The sequence below is a fragment of the Homalodisca vitripennis genome, chromosome 3, assembly GCF_021130785.1.
Source record: "Homalodisca vitripennis isolate AUS2020 chromosome 3, UT_GWSS_2.1, whole genome shotgun sequence".
In the NCBI taxonomy this organism is placed as follows: domain Eukaryota; kingdom Metazoa; phylum Arthropoda; class Insecta; order Hemiptera; family Cicadellidae; genus Homalodisca; species Homalodisca vitripennis.
The window spans coordinates 28,042,973-28,061,252 of NC_060209.1; the positions used below are offsets into that span (position 1 = coordinate 28,042,973).

Sequence of the window (18,280 nt, forward strand, 5' to 3'; positions counted from 1 at the left end):
AAATATAATTGATATAATTTCAGTAAATACATGAGAGCACTAGATGACTTCTATGACAAGAGCTTCCCAGAGTTTGTACCCCTGAGGACCAAGGTAAAGGAAATTCTGCAGGAGGAAGAAGATTTGTCAGAAATTGTACAACTGGTCGGCAAAGCATCACTTGCCGAGTCCGACAAAATCACTCTGGAAGTTGCCAGGCTACTGAAAGAAGATTTTCTGCAACAGAACAGGTATGTGAACAGACCTATGGTCACATACACTCAATGTATGGTCAGTATGTGTCACACTTAATGTAACAAATGCAGTGGTGTTTTGACCAAAACGTTTTGTTTGTTTAGGAATTATAAAAAATGTATGTTTAAAAATTAAACGAACTACCATTCACATTTTTTTTAAATACTGATATAATCTCTCACACAACTCAAAAGTGATTCGAGTGATATCCCAAACATTTACCTGTTCTACGTTCTATGTTTTGTTGTACTGTACTGTTAGTAGAACACTATCAGAACAAGTACTACAACTGGTTTTGGTTTAAATTTACACCTGACCCAATTTGTATTTGAAATATTAAGCTCGCATCTAAGATGGTGGATTCAAAATTGGTGCCTAAACTAAAAACTTACAAAAAAATAAACTGTTATTTAATGGTTATAATAAACTAAAAATCAATACCTTATTTTATATCACTATTGAGAATATTGATGTATTCTACACTTTATGGACTCACAGTATAGAATATATTTATATACAAGTAAACATAATAATCTTAATTAGTTATAAAAAAATGTTTTGTGTTATATTTTTTACATAAACAACACTATACCACTTCCAAACTATGACCTGATTAAACTTGTAGTGATTTTGTTGTGGCCATATGAACTTTCATTAGTTGTATAAGGAAAAACTGTTTGCAATCATGGTTTTCCCTTGTGGCCAAAGAACCAGGTTTCTGGTGCTTTTATGTCCTTTGTTTTCTAATAGTTTTTTATTAAATAGTTTCCTTCTATGCCAGTTGAATTTTAATTGGTGATAACAAACATTTTCGTGTAAAAACCGTCCACGCCCATTCGCAATTTTTATTTTCCTCCTCGGGAATAAAATCTATGACCTCTGGTTAGAGAGCTACGGCCCTACTCTTGTTATGGTGAATGTCTTATTGATTACTATAATAATTGTTAAAATGACTGATTTGTTCTAATTTTTGTTGCAGCTACTCTCCGTATGATCGTTTCTGTCCCTTCTACAAGACAGTGGGCATGCTCCGCAACATGATTGCATTCTTTGACATGTCAAGGCATGCCGTCGAGTCGACAGCACAAAGTGAAAACAAGATCACCTGGAGTGTCATCAAGGACGGCATGGGCAACATTCTGTACCAACTGTCGTCAATGAAATTCAAGGTGAATGGGAGAAATAAAAATTTAGAGTACATATTGAAATTAAATTTACTTTTCTTCTAGTTGAATATTATTGCTTGTAACTCCTTTTCAAATACAGTCAACTCCTGATTTTCCAGGGGTTGTTTGTGTATTAACCGGGATAAAAGAATTTCGGTATCAACAAAAAATAATTAACAACTGTATGGTTAATGCAAATTGGAATCAATTTTCCATATTTTTTAGCAATGTTTTTTTCATTTTTATTTCAATTGATTTTAATTATATTAATAAGCTTATTAATAATTGTAAATATCAGATAAAGAACCCCCATACAGCATTTGTAGATAAGAGTTGAGGTAATGTTTTAAAAATAACAAGCAGTGGCAGTGTAGTGAGTGAAAATGGGCAGTCATAATAACACTAGACAGACAGACACATGTAGCCTGTGGCTATTTTTAGACCCTCTTTGTTTTGCATTTTTAGGAGGGGGGGGAGGGTTTGCAGGCTGAGTCCAAGGTCAGGCACAGAGCAGCAATATATCACATTGAGTGTTTGCTAGCTTATTTGGAGGGGCAGGGAGACAGTATTCTATGTGACAAGTTCTTGTGGAAGTTATTTTTAACAATAATAGGAGGGAAGCTACTGTAAAAACACACAAAAACGATGATTGATTTCTTCCAATGAAATAATAATTAGTGATCATAACTTATTATTTAAATTTACAAATATTGTAGTCAATAGTCAATCATTTTATTCCATAATATGTACAAGTTACAAAGAATATTGTACTACAATAAAAGCAATGTTTATCATTTTTTATTGTTTAAACAAAATTGGACAATTTTCTTATTATTTTATGATGCAAATTTTAGTTTTTTTTAATTCATCAACTCTTGATGAGATTAATAGACTAACTCAGTTTGAATCATTTTATGCTGCACATTATTATCATAAATGTTACTTGCAATGGAATTATTATATATAAAGTTGAACCATATTTACCAACAAGAAAATTATTTCTTCCTAATAACATCAATTTGCTTACTCTATTATTCAAGATAACAGTATAAAATAAAAACTAAAACTCTTAATACTATACAAAAACACTATACAAATACAAATAAACTATAATTATGAAAACAAAATTATATGATGAATGGACAACTGCTCTACAAAAACAAGAATTTGAAAAATCATGTCAAGAGATATAAATAATAATAATTTTTTTTTAATTCTTTACAAAATTGATGTAAATGTAAAATATTCACTTGTTAATATTATTTTTTGCTACAATAAGTGCATCCATACATAGTAATATGTATCAGCATGACTTCTTAAGACGGTGGGAAAATAGAAAGCTAACAATACAAGATAGGTTATAGTGGTGTCAAATGTTACATACCCATACAAGTAGCTGATGCTTTCTATTGCACAACCCCTTTGGTCTCAACCACTTTTAAAAATTCATATCTAAAAGGCCCAAGACATTTTACAAGTTATCAACAAGTAGTGAAGAGTCTGACCGTGGTATCAAGTCCTATTGAAGAATCTTGGCTGTTTTCCAACTTTTCATCATATGGAAGTTTACTTGCAAACTTTAACCCTATGCACTCGAAATCAGTATTTATAATTTGTTCTTGAAGCTCATATGGCCAACTCTACTGGCCGCTTCCATTTTGTCGAAAGCGCGAATTAATTTTGCCGTAATGTTAACACTGGAAAAAAAAATGGCGGGTGATGAATGTCAGTCTTACTGTCCTTGTTGCAATAAAATTAGTTAATGACAGTGATAATGCTCTAGAATGTGAAGGTTTTTGTAAAAATCGGTATCATGGTGAGTGTGTTAATATTTCAGATGAAGAGTATGAGCAGATAAATAAAATATGTGACAAAGTGAAGTGGTATTGCGTACCGTGTGAACAGAGAATTGATCGTGTCGTTGAAAAGGTATGTGGCGTTGAGGATTTCTTATCCCTAAATGAAACAGTAAAAAATTTAATTAATCTGACTAATAAAATAGTGAATAATGACAATGCTGAAATTGTGAAGAAGCTTGAATGTGTGTCGTCGGAAAATGTTAGGTTAAGGAATGACATGACTCTGTTCAAACAACATGTTGAAGAACATATGACAATTTCAAATTCTGTCAAAAGTGACTCACAGACGAACAACAGTGAGCGTGCTGGTATTTTTTCAAGTGAAGGTTCGAATCTGTGGAGGGCCTTGATGACAAAGATTCTACTCTTGCAGGCCGTTGCATTGATACTTCAATTGCCGTTGACAGTGAAATGTTGGAATCAGATGGATTATGGACATATGTTAGTAAACAGAAACACAACACATCACGACCATGTCAACAAGGTAGTGAGGTTAACAAAGTTAATACCGGGTTTTACAGGAACTCCGAATATGTAAGTAAAGGAGTTAAATTCAACAAAAAACACGACACTTTTAAATAAAAGTGGCAATAATTCACAGGAAAAGAAATATCCTCCAAGTAAGTTACTGCCTAGTATGGGATGCAAACGCAATTCTAAAAGTAAAAGGGAAAGAGAACTCATCTATGATGAAACATTCCTACAGTGATGTAATTAAAAGAAATAAGGTAATTTATGGTACAAAAGAGGTAAGTGAGAATATGTCAATTAAACCTGCAGAAAGAATACTATGGCTTTTCATGTCGGGTTGGAACACAGATGTTACTGCTGACTCATTAGTTGAATACCTTAATAGTTTAAAAGAGGGCACCTACATATCAGTGTGAACAATTAAAAAACTAGGTACAGCAACTACAACTCTTTTCAAGGTGGGTGTACCGCTCGAATTGGGTGAGGAACTTATGCATCCTAACCTGTGGCCTCGAGGTGTTAGTGTTCGAAAATATAACCCTCTTCGTAGAACAGTAAGTTATAATAAACCTTTTTTAGGCCTACCCCATTAAGTGGGCCTAGTAAACTCATAGACGTATTGGATCAAAACCTATCTACAAATATTAAGGGTCGTAGGCCAAGTATAAGTGTATGTACCTTCAATGTACAATCATTGCGCAATAAATTATTTGAACTTGAGGCTATAATTGGCTCTCAAACAAACCGATGTTATTTGTATTAATGAGCACTGGTTAGTTAAAGATGAAATATCCTTGTATATTCCTGAGGGATTTGAACTGGCCGGGTACTTTTGCCGAGAATCGGGTTTTGGTGGTTCGTCAATTTATGTCAAGAAAGAAATAAGTTTATGAAATGATTTGATGTTTCCCGCTATAGTCAAAGTGCAATATGTGAAGCAACTGCCATTAGACTAAGGTAAACTGAATGCATTAGTTATGAGTGTGTATCGCACGCCAGACTAATTTTGGACTGTTTATTTTTTAACCTAGAATGTTTACTTGCTTATGTTACTAAGGGGTCCAAAAAATTTTAAACATGTAATACTGGCTGGTGATTTTAATGTTGATATATTGAAAGCTAGTGACTCTGAAACTCTTGATTTTTTTAAAATCTTTTAAGATCCTTTAATTTGTACTGTACAAATAAAGTACCAACTAGGTTTAAGTCTTGCCTTGACAATATAGCTACTAATTTAGCTGCAGAAAACCTAGATATAGTTTTGTTGAACCAAGGAGTAATATCTGATCACGCAGGTATTTGGGTTAGCCTTTTTCTGGCCAATGAACATAGCCATAGTCGGGATGGCAGTACTATTAGGCCTAAGCCCAATGACATGAAAGTTGGCCAAAAACGTCTCATGTCACAAGATAGGTTAGGTAATCTAGTTGAATGTTTAAGTAATTCTGACTGGAATTGTGTGTATCACAAAGATGTAATATTGCTGTAAATAGTTTTTTTAAATATTTTAACCATGCATTTTAATATTAGTTGCCCAAAGATATCTGTGATACCTAGATCTAAGAAATGCGATGTAATAAACTGGTTTTCCGCCAGAATTACTAGATAGGCGAATGCAACTTCTAGCTCTATATGATAAATGGAGGATTACTCGGAACCAAGATGATCACATACTTTACAATAGTTGTTAAAAAACTCTATAAGCAGGAAATAATGAAGGCTAAAGTAGCTGCCAACAATAGATATTATATCAGTAATTCCAATATCCAATGCAAAGCTGCATGGTTTGTTGCTAAAAGAGAATGTAATCTTAATTGCTCAACAAAACGCAGTATACCAATCTCACCTGGCCAATTGAACTCTTACTTTGTTAATTTGTCTATTGACAGTAATGATAAACAGGATGAGGTCATTGATGTAAATGACTCAGTGTACTCTGACTTGCTATCAAATTCTACTGGGCCTAATGCTGATAATGTATTTAAATGGAAGTTGGTGGATGAAGGAATGGTTAAAGTGTGTTGTCAATCAAATGAGTGGCTCACATAGTGAGGATGTGTATGGTTTGTCCAATTTTTTGCTTAAAAATATAATTAATGTTATATTGTTACCACTTACTTATCTGGTTAAATTTAGTTGTTACTGTAGGATATTTTCCAGACTGCCTAAAGATGTCTAAAGTTACACCTATGTTTAAGAAATGAGATATGAACTGTCCTGAAAATTATCGGCCGATCACAATTGTCCCAATTTTAAGTAAGGTAATCGAGTCTTGCCTGGTGGCACAGCTGTATGAATACTTTGTTACCAACAATTTTGTTGTATCCTTTTCAATTTGGCTTTAGGCCTAAACATACAACCGTGGATGCAGTTGAGAAAATTGTAGACTATATTTTAAACAGCTTTGAGGACAAGCTGGTGGTTGGTACTAGCCTATTAGACCTAAGTAAGGCTTTTGACAATGTTTCTCATGTTATGTTATGTCAAAAACTTAAACATTATGGTGTTGTAAAATGAAGAACTGTCAGTAATAGAAAGTTATCTTAAGAATAGGAACAAAATGGTTTGCTGTTAAAAATGAGTGCTCAGAATATCTTGATGTTTATGCAGGTGTTCCGCAGGCTCTGTCCTTGGTCCTTTTCTTTTTTTGGTGTTTGTGAATGACTTTAGTTATAATGTGTCAGCTTTCTCTATACTGTATGCTGATGACACCACGTTGATCCCAAAATGATGTAAATATTCCAAATGTACAAGCAAAACTGAATGAAGCTCTCATACAGGCAAAAACATGGTATTTCTCGAACAAATTGTTTATAAATGAAAATAAAACAGAACACATCATATTCTCTTTGAAACATCACATTAACTTAGATGATAGTATGTTTAAGCCGGTAAAGCTGCTCGGCATATATCTAGACAGTAAGCTATGTTGGGAGGAACATGTCAGTAATTTATGTAAAAAATTGGCAAGAGTGACCTATCTCTTAAGAAAATTAAAAAACTTGTGTAAGTTCAGAAGTACTAATTATGTGCTATTTTGGATTGTTCCATACTCATCTAATTTATGGAATTAGACTCTTGGGGAAATTCAGCCTCTGCCAGGAAAGCCTTTGATGTGGCAGAAAAAAAGCGATAAGAGCAATTACTGGATTGTTTTCAATGGAGTCATGCAGAAAGGTTTTCCCAAATCTTAACATTATGACTTTAGCTAATGCATATATTTACTGTAACCTATTCTATGTAAAAAATAATATAGATGATTTTAAAGAAAATTCCTTAGTTCATAGTTACAACACAAGGCAAAAAGAAAATTTGTTTAAACCTAGCATTAGACTCAATAAGTATTTTAAGAGCTATAAATATCATCAACTATTATTATTCAACAAGTTGCCAAATTCTGTAAAAATCTCTACCACCTAAGAAATTTATTATTATGGTTAGCAAGTGGCTTAAGATCAAAGCCTTCATACTGTTGAAGAGTACTTGAATTGTAGTGACATGTGTGATATTATTATTCGGAACTAGTTAAGAGTTTTTATTTCATTATTGGGGCTTGATTGACGATGCCTATTGTACTGTTTTTTTGTATTTAATGGCAAATAAATCTCTTGATTCTCTTGATTCTTGAACTCAGCTCATATGTTCAGCTGTACTAGCCAAGATATAATACGTCCATAGCTCGTAAGGCCAGCACCACTGACCACTAAACATAGCAGTTATTTTCTAATTTTCTCTTTGTTTTATAATAAATGGTTAGTGCTGAAACCTATCAAGCAGCTTTGTTTTAAAGTAATTTTTAAGTAAAGCAGTAAATTTTAAATTAGCCTACAATTCATTGACTGTGCAAGTAAGATAAATAACGCGTAGTGCGCCTTTACACTGAAGTGATAGATGGGATAGAAACTTAGAAAATTTTACTAGAACACGTGTGTAAACTATTCTTGACTACGAATAGGTATGTGTAAAAAAAAATTTTATTCCATAAAAAAATATAAAGTCTGAGAAAAATGTAAAATATTCATGTCTAATTATAAAAAAACTGTAAAAGCTTACTTACTTTGTAACATTTTATTTACATATCTTTGTTAACAATAAAGAGTTAAATTTCCCAAATGAATGTTTACCTTTGTATAGAAAGATTAATGAAAAATACATTTAAAAATTATTTTTCATTTCTTCTTTAAACATTTTTAATTTCTATGCAAATAACGCAGAAGAAATTAAAAAATAATTTTGATCTTGAAAGGCAAGCAACAAATATGGCCGCCAAGGTACCAATGAAAGTAGCGTGGTCATCAATACTGGCCATACGAGTTGCGAGGACAAACTACGGCAAAACTAACACAAACTGTCTGAAACTAGCCAGCCAGTGCTGCTGGCCTTTCGAGCCCAAAGGGTTAACACGACAAGTGTTGTATTATTACATTCTATTGCTACAATATGTGTGATAATTTTATACTAAATAGATGTTTTATGTACAGGATCCCGTGAAAGATGGTGAGGCAAAGATCAAGGCTGACTTTGAACAGCTGTACGAAGACATCCAACAAGCTTTCAGGAACTTGGAAGACTAAATTGATCAATTGCCTGAGGGTCACACTGGTGTCTATGTGCCGGTGAAGGGTTAGATTAGATCAAATCAGAGTTCATCGAATCCTACTGGTGTGACCTTTTCATCGTTATAGCATTCCACTGTCACCAATTGATTCATTTGTCAAAACCGATATTATTTGTTTTAAACTAGTTTTTTTCACGCATTTAAAAAGATACTCTATAAATTTTATGGCTTGTCCTCTGTTTTACAGTATTATTTGAGATTTCTCAAAAAAAAAAAATAGAATTTGTAGTTATGGGCTGTTAGTATATGCTTATTTTTATTATATACATAATGTTAAATTATCTTCTTTTATTTTGCTTTTACTATTTTATTTTGACTGTACATTTTCTCTCTTTTTGGTTGCTTTGTATTAACGCACATTTTATTGTATGTATTTTCTCTCATGAAACATTCCCCTCTCTGTTTTGTGTGCGTCCCTTTCCTACTCAATACAAGCAATAAGTTCTGTTTTACCAGTTGTATTTCCGTAGCTTGCCTAGAAAATTATAAGATATTTTTGTTTAAAGATGTAACAGTTTTTATTATTGTTGCGCCATATACTGTAAGATAATATTGATGTTTTTAATTATTTATCGTGGTTTTGGTGGTCAAGTGTATAATGTTTTTAAATTCGTGTACAGCTTAAAAAGTGTTCAAGATACAATAATTAGAATTTACTAGGTGGATTTACTATAATTAATTGTAAACATGTTGTGGCATGCTTGTTTTGTGTGTACAAACCCGAGGATTGTTTGACGTTTTGCAGCAAAGGATTGTTGGGCAGAATGTTACTCAAAATATTCATCTACAAATATAAATTATTATATTTAACTTTCAAAAATAGTTTTAATTTTAAATCGTTAAGTTTGCCTAATTACACATTTATATCATGTATAAAACATTCCTAATTAGAAATGTTTATTGAATGTTATTTTATGTTACTACTACTATCATGTTGATGTAGTTAAGGACAACAAATGTAAATGAACGTTAGAAAATAAAATTGTAGCGGAACTTGAGGTTTTATTTCTGCTAACTTAATCTGTTCACTGTTTATTATAATGATGTAAACTAAATGCTGTTGAAAGTTTTCTAAATAATCCAGTTTTTTTTGTTTTTTTTTGTTTTTTTTTTTTTTTTTTTTTAAGAAGAATAGTTTTGAGTATGAGATATAATCAATTAAGTTGGTAGCAATTTTAAATGCAGCCATTACAGACTTTGGTCGTCAATCTATGCAGCTGTTCTAAACATAGCCAACTTCAATAATTCAAACAATTTTTATTAAAAATGTTTATGGTTAAATTTTTATCTAACCTTTGACATTTCTATACAATAATAAAGTCTGCATAATTCTAAATCTTGGATAAATTGAAATTTTTTATTGATTTCTTGAGTTTCTACCAAGGTCCTCTGTACATGACTGTATGACTGTGGTCAGCTACAGAAACATTTGTACACATTTTGTTTGTTCGGTTTATGTGTGTCTCATACATTTAAAAATTCTGCCAATTATGATGTATACACACCATGACTCATTATCTGAATTCAAAACACATAAAAGTGGTTGAACTATATCAACAACAGATAAATGAAGTATTTATAATCGTTAGTGGAACGGTTAAAATAAAAACTTGTGTAAAGAATAATTTAAAGTATTCCTTGTTGATATTGAATTCCAGTCAGTTACAATATACGGCTAAAGGTTTATACAAAGGTTAAAAGACAAAAAAATTAAAAGATTTAGATTAGAATTTGTAATGGTTCTAATTTTTTAATATTTATTTTAATTTGTATTCACTTTAAATAAAATACCAATTTAATTTAATTTGAGGCCTATTGTTATGGAATTAAAAAAGGATTCGTATCTCAGGACTGCCGTATTTGTAATGTGGGTGGATCAATATTACAATAAATGCTACAGATAGTTAAAACTTAGTATTTGTATGTACAATTGTCTTTTCATTGTATTGTATCAAATATTAATAATCAACTATTGAGTTAAAAACATATAAAAATCATACAAATCTCTTATTTTAATACTATTCTCAATCAGAACCATTTATTAAACTATATTAATTAAAAATATATAATTTTTATGAAAATATAAGTAAAAACAATTTATGATGGTTTTCCTCAAAAACTTTAAATTTAATTTACATTAGTTTATTGATCTCAATTGGTTTCTGGTGAGAAAGAATAATTTTCCAATTAATAGGGGACCTCAGGACTTAAAAAAGAATTCTCCTCATCCCGATGTCTCGATAGTAATCCCTCAGAACGACATTGTTAAATCTTCGGTTACTTTACTGATGATGAGGGTGACAATCGCAATGATAGTCACACACACTTTGTAAAAGAAGCAAGCAAGACTTTCAACACATGGCAATGATAAACCAAAGGATGATGTGTATGACTGAAAACTGCATAGGATTGATTGACTGTCAAAGATCATCTGTGAACTGGACGCTCAGCTCCGTATTTATGTCATACCACACTCAACCAATACTGTTCATAGTCTGTAGCTTCCGTAGTTAGTGAGTTTCCTTTGTTTTTTCCACCTTTTGCAGGATCTAGCAGTGGCCACTACTACTATAACTCACAGAAGGAAAAGGTAACATTTTTGTAAATTAATTATATGCTTCCACACTTTTGAGGCTAAATTTCTGCTTGTGATTTTTTTTAGTTATTATTTTATGACTTTCTCATAGAGATATCTAAACAGAATACAAAATTTAATGTAGATAATGTGATATTTATACCTCTGTTTTAAGTGCCATGAGAAGCACAAGTACCAGTTTTATATTTTGTATATAGTCTGTATCCGGTAACTCAACACATTGGAGTCTATGCTCAAGCCAGGCTTAAACGACCACAGCTATTATCATCTGTTAATTGATATTCTCGAGTTATGCTTCAGTTCAATTGATTAGTTCAAAAAAATCCACTGAGAGCTAAAAGACACCTCATTTTTTCGAAATGATGTTTCAGCAAATTAGAATACTGTAAAGAGTTTGGTTGTGAATTGGCAAACAGGATGAATTTTGCATTGCTAATAATAAAAACATGTTTACAAGATTTAGCTATTTGAGAAGTTTGTTGAAATATTTTTTATACATGGACTTTGTTACACAGACCTTTAAAAGCTTGCAAATTGGTTTTGATTAAATTTACAAGAGTCGTTGAATAAGTTCTTAAAAACATTTTTGCTGTTTGTTTTTCTATCTTTTTATATTTTTCAACATAATCTCCTTTCAGCTCTTCTTTCCTTTTTTCCAAATTTTTTAAGCCGTCCAAAAAATTACAATATCAGAAGTTTTTCAAAATAAGCATTTGTTTGCTCAATAACTTCCTCGTTTAAAGTAAAGCGTTGTCTGCCAAGAAATTTTTTGAAATTCAGAAACAGGAAAAGTTACTGGGGGGTAAATCTGGTGAATACAGTGGATGTTACGTTTTTTAACAATTCAATCCAGCCATATGGCTGTCGAGCACACGATTATTCTTATTGTCCTCAGTTAGAAAACAAGGCACCCATCTCACGGAATTCTTTTACTAACAATTTTTCATGCATAATTGAAGTGACTGCACCTTGTGATATCCCTGTAGCCTCAACTATTTAGTACACTTTATATCGTCAATCATTGAAAATCATTTACCGATATTTTTTTCAATTATTTTGAGAATAGACATTTCTACTGGTTGTCCCGTTCGATGTTCATCATTTGTAGAACGGCCACGTTTAAACTTGTTTACCCAATTGTAAACTTTTGCAAACACAGGGTTAGATGTGCCATAAACATCACGCATGCATCCAACTCAGATTTAATTTCTTTCAGCCTTAAGCGTTTCAAATAAAAATGTTCTTATCACTGCTCGAAACTCACTTGTCTTCTCCATTATTATAAACAGACAAATGTTGTTCACTTCCATCGTCAATAGCAACAAAACTATGCGATGGATCAAGCTGAAATTCTGACAACTGTCTAGTCAATACTGCTGCATACAAATAAAATTTATTTTTCAATCCTACGAGCTCTATCTCTAGGATTTTCCAAGGACTTATTGAATGACCCTTGTTATTACTCATAGAGCTTTAGTATCAAATCATTTTATTGCCACACGACAATTTTTTGCGTTACCAATAGTCAATTTACAATACTATTTTTTTAACTAATATCTAAGCACTAACAAATTAATGGACACTGATAATTTTTCAATAATATTTTTTTTTACGTCAAGCTATAATAATTTTTTGGTAGGCCTTATTTGTAGAACCCACAATACCTTATGAGAACTGCAGGTTTACTTTAAGTATTTTTTTTTAATAGATACTTGGTTGATCATCATATATGCATTTAATGTTTCTTAATTGAGACAAAAATATATTTTGAGTTTTTAACTTCAATATTTTTTAATTTCAAGTATATTGATATTATTTGAGCAGAAAACCAGTAATTAGCAAAACACAAGTGATTTACAAAGTACATTAGATGATAAGTGATAAAAGTAACAAAGAAAAGAAAGGCATCCAGTTGTTATCCCTGTGGGCTCACTATGTACTACGGCAGCAATTTCAGCTAGATTGTTGTTGAGATGTATTTTTAGTGCAAATGTTCAAATAAAAAAATAATTTTAACACTGCTAAATCCTTATGTTGTAAGTTTCTGGGGGGGGGGGGATTCAACAACGTGAGACACATTTGAAGACTTTCGAGAAATCAAAGGATAAAAGAGTGTTAGTTTGACCTGGAAAAGATTCAAAAACAGTTATCCCAAGACTAAAAAAGAAAGTGGAAAATCTCAAAATACAAATTCATATTTTTAATTGGTTAGATTCAAAGTATGTCTCACATACCACTATGTTTCTAAAGTGGTATCTTCTATCTTTACCAAGATGTTGGGAAAGATCAGTACCACAAAAATAGGATTTAAGCTTCCTGAGTCAGAATAGTCATATTTCTAAAGTACACACAAGTAATTAAAGATATTGACCTGATGAGTGTACTAATAGTTTGCACTGTAATAAGCAAGACATCTTACTGCATTAGGTAGGATTAAAAAAAATTTAAACCACACTAGTTGGAAAGGAAGAAGGCATGTTTTTTAACAAATTCCATTGCTATATTACTGTGTTAACCCTTTGAGTGCCAAGGGCCGATTTAATCGGCCTAGCAACGTTTCCGCATAGTGCCAAGGGCCGACTAGATCGGCCTTTTCAATATTGGTCATCCTGTTGCTAAATATTGACGTATGATATCGTAAAACGTATCAAATTAAAGCCCAAGAAATGCACGACATATTTCACGTAGTGATAGTTTGTGTATATATATATATATATATATATATATATATATATATATATATATAGTATACAATATTTTTATGTAGCTGATATCTAGAAGGCTGTGGCGCGAACCGTCTGTTAGTTGTCACGCTGCAGTCGTTTTGTTTACGTTCAGTTATTTCTGCTAGCTGTCTAGTGTGGCTGTGTTGACTTTTTTTGTTAGTGTTTTAAAAGTTTCCTACTTTTATTACTTAATGCTTATATTATTTATAAGCATAATACTGATAAGCCAAAAATATACTATATTTTAACATTTCAGTTATAGAGAGCTTAGCCAATGAATGGTTGGTTACATGAAAAACGCGAAGGAGTGGCAGAAGGAGATGAAGATTTGGGAGCCGGAGGAGATTTTCAAAGAAACAAATTTGGAGTGATGAAATTACAAGGGCAAAAAGAAAAGGAATGTGTTGTTTGCAGTAGAAAGAACAATCCAGATGGAAAGAGAAAGCGATCAAGAGCAGTTTGTGCAAATTGTATGGTTGGTGTTCACCTTGATTGCCAACCTGACCACATTTGTAAACTGTAGGTGAAAGGTGAAACAAACTTTGTAAATAGTGTAGGCTTAAAAAATTACAAACTGTTGTTTTTTTAGTTGGTGAACATTACTTTTCTTCATGAACTGAACAATGTGGTATATTATGGTGAGTTCATTGTCACATTTCATTCTTAGCGTATATGATAAAAAACACTCACTCAGTTATTTCATCTGAAGGATTTAGTATAATAGGCCTAATGAAATAAGCCCAAAGTAATTAATTTAAGTATGTTCATAATAAATAAAGAGTAAGCATTTGGTGCAGGTTTTCAAGCATTTTACAGCAATATATAAAAAAAATTAAATACTCAGTTATACAGGGTGGAAAAAAAAGTATGGAAAACGCTTTCACTAATTTTGTATGGCTTCACTTATACAAATTAAATTTTGTACATCACCACTTGTATTAAGAACCTAGTTTTTGAGACCAGTGGGGACATTTTATCTTTTCAGGGGGACGGCCCGTGAGGAGTCGGACGAAAATCTTAAATGTAAGCATAGGCCGAGTTTGGTATCAAATTAAAGGTCTAGTAAAGAGAAACTCATTACCGCAAACCGCACTTAAAAAGGTTGACCCTATCCAGAGTACGGGGCCGTTTGAATTTCATAAGTAACGTTTGATGTAATTATATTATTTCTCCACAATTTCACAGTCTCAAGTAAAAACTGTTCTGACTGAAAATGACACTTTATGGAACACAATTATCCAAAAGAATTAAATTTAAAATTATCTATGTATTACAAAAAATAACCATACCTTTTAAATGAGGTGCTCAAACTGCTCTCCGAACACTTGTTGGCAATGAGCTAGTCTATTATAAAAACCTACTGCAGTCACATTTTGAAGCATCTCGGTGTAATTCTTCTTGCTTCTTCTAATAAACGATTTGTCAGCTCCTCAATGTTGGCTGGTTTAGTTTTATACACATTATCTTTTAAGAAGCCCCACAAAAAGAAATCTAGTGGATTAAGATCCGGTGACTAGCCGGCCACTCAACGGTACCCCTGCGACCCAATCCAACGGTTAGGAAACACTTCATCTAACAGATTGCGCACCCGCAAATAGTAATGGGGCGGTGCTCCATCTTGCTGAAACCATACTGCATTAAAATTTGCCCCAAGAAGAGCACGCACTGCTGGCAAAATGTTATTTGTCAACATATTGAAATAAATTTCGCCTGTTAGATTTCCATCTATCACAAACGGTCCTACAATGTTATTGTTTATTATTCCAGCCACATATTCACTTTCTGAGGCCTTTGTGTGTGGCCTTCTATCATCCAGTGTGGATTATGGTCGGCCCAGCCAGTAACGGCAATTATGCCTATTTTAACTTGTCCATTAACAAAGAATGTAGCTTCATCTGAAAACAATATCGAACTTAAAAATTTTTTGAATTTCGTCACACTTTCTCATCATTATTTCGCAAAAATTCAGTCCTTCGATCAAAATCATCCTCTGCAAGTTCTTGGGTTAGGGTTACTTTAAAAGGGTGATACTTGTTTTTGTGTAAAACATTCAACACTGAGGTATGGCTCATATCAAGATCTTCTGCAGCCACTCTGGCCGAGGTGCTGGGATTTTCAACAAATGTTTGGAGTACATCCAAAGATTTTTGTTCATTTGTTGCACGATTTAGGCCTGCCACTTCTTTCGCGATCTTTGACTGTTCTAGTTTCTTCAAATCTTTTTACTGTCTTAAAACACTGTTGACTTACTAATTGGGGGTCTATCAAGAAAAGTGTCATTAAACAAATGCGCTGTTTCTTCATAGGGACGAACTAGATATCCATACCCACGCATCATAAGCAGCGTGATTCTCTCAAACTCACTAAGTGACATTGCTTTTAAAATTAGTAGAATAAAATGTAAACACTTAAGTAAAAAAATTTATAACTATCGCAGTACCTTCTAGTGAAGACTTTCAACTTTATCTTACGTGGACGAAAATTATAACGTAGACTAAAAACCAAGCTGATATTAAAATACAAAACTGTGGAGTTTTGCTGTGGACAGTACTGTTTGTATTGCCTAAACCAGTTTATGTTTGCCTGAGATAAAAGGGCTGGAGGGACTGGACCTTGACCTCATGTTGATAAGGAGTTATGGTGGTATTATTGAATACTCTCAGTTTCTTGAAGACAAGACAGGAAAACCCCTTATTTACTGTTATCCAACAAATGTAGAGGTAAAAAAAATAATTTTTTTGTTGGAAATTGTTTTTCAAATTTACATAACGACATAAAACATACTACTGAAAGTAAATTAGTTACTTCACAAGACAAAATTACTTAAATTTCTTTGTCATGAAATTCATACGGCCCGTACTCTGGATAGGGTCAACCTTTTTAAGTGCGGTTTGCGCGGTAATGAGTTTCTCTTTACTAGACCTTTAATTTGATACCAAACTCGGCCTATGCTTACATTTAAGATTTTCGTCCGACTCCTCACGGGCCGTCCCCCTGAAAAGATAAAATGTCCCCCACTGGTCTCAAAAACTAGGTTCTTAATACAAGTGGTGATGTACAAAATTTAATTTGTATAAGTGAAGCCATACAAAATTAGTGAAAGCGTTTCCATACTTTTTTTCCACCCTGTATATAAATGTATTTTTATGAAACTTGGTACATTTATTCCAACTAACATGTGGAACGTAAAATTGGCACATAAAACTCATAAAACAAAAATAAATAAATACTTTTTGTATCTTAAACAAAAAAATGTGTTTTTTTATTTTTGTTTACACATATACAAATATTTTTTTTATTTATGGTCAATATATACCAATTTGTAGCCTTTATCTTGCCCTCTAAATAATAAAGCAAAAAGTGTCCCATTATGTTAATTTTTAAGGAAGGTGTTAATTTTTTAGTAAAATACTGCAGTAACATAAAAATAGTGCTTGGCACTGAGGGGAATGACCTGTCACAAATGTTTGGAACTGGCCACATGACCTCCACCACTTCGCGTGGCACTCAAAGGGTTAACATCCACACAAAGTTTTTGCATCTACTTCAAAACCACAGAAAAGAATAAATAAATAGTCGTTTATGTATTAGTGTTTAAAATGTCAATGCTGACTGAAGTATAGTACATTATACACTGACTCGCTTTGTTGGTGCCAAAGGTGTAAAAACAGCTGCCATTAATCACATCAGTAAAATTATGGATGAGTAATAAAATTATTGGGAAATGGTTTAGATATGATAAAGATTGCTCCAAAATATTCATGAGGAACAAAAGGGGGTTATGTATTATTTCCAATTCTCTCACTTTGTTGTCACCTTTCTTATTATTCTTTTAGAAAGGTGACAACAAAGTGAGAGATAACAAATACTATTTCATTATCATTAGATAATTTCCTCATGTGAAGGAGTGTTTTGTCCGAAACTGTGACAGTATGTTTAAATTATGGATATTGGTATATCACTGGGTATTCGTCTAGTGTAGTTTGACTATCCTTTAATGCTTTACTTGTAGAAAAATGTGGTTATTCAGCATCTAGACTGTGACAATGTGATCAAAACAACTTATTAAATTAGGTGGCAGTCTTCTAAGACGGGTTTCAAAAGCTCGAATGATATATTAAGAGCCTTATCATTATTGGTGGGAATTGTGTAAAGAAAGTTGGCGTTCATGTAAAAAATAAAGTTAAGGAGAACTATACACTTGCTTATTCTATTTTAAAGAAATAACTGTACTTATTAAAAATACAAAATATGTCTTGGACTATTTTATAAAGTTGCCACATACCAGGATACAGATCTAGCTTCCAATTAAAATTCCTCTTTGAAACCTGGTCGTTTCCCATTGAGTAGTCTAGGTGATGTAAATAATTGTGTAAACCTCTTTTAACATGTTGAGCGCAATGAGGACCACCGGTGGCTCTCACTCTATTGTTCAGCTGACGCCGCCGGTGGTCCTCTCTACATTTTCTTCTGGGACCAAGGGGTTTCGGTTAGGATTGTCTTGAGCAAACCATCATTGGTTATACAATCCATGTGATTGAATATGGCGTACCGAGTATTATAATCAATGAAATTCGATTCGATGGCAATTCCGAATGAAGTTACAGCTA

General features: G+C 32.6%; 1 protein-coding gene across 2 annotated transcripts in view; it reads left to right on the forward strand.

Annotated features, from left to right (window-relative positions):
* LOC124356721 (V-type proton ATPase catalytic subunit A) overlaps positions 1-9,341 on the forward strand; it is a 33,309-nt gene extending 23,968 nt beyond the window's left edge. For both annotated transcript variants that reach the window (XM_046807892.1, XM_046807894.1), the window contains exons 11-13: positions 24-230; positions 1,214-1,403; positions 8,212-9,341. In XM_046807892.1, the coding sequence (XP_046663848.1) occupies positions 24-230; positions 1,214-1,403; positions 8,212-8,304 (490 nt within the window). In that variant the 3' untranslated portion in view covers positions 8,305-9,341. The remainder of the gene's footprint in view (positions 1-23; positions 231-1,213; positions 1,404-8,211) is intronic.
* Positions 9,342-18,280: the final 8,939 nt, after the last annotated feature.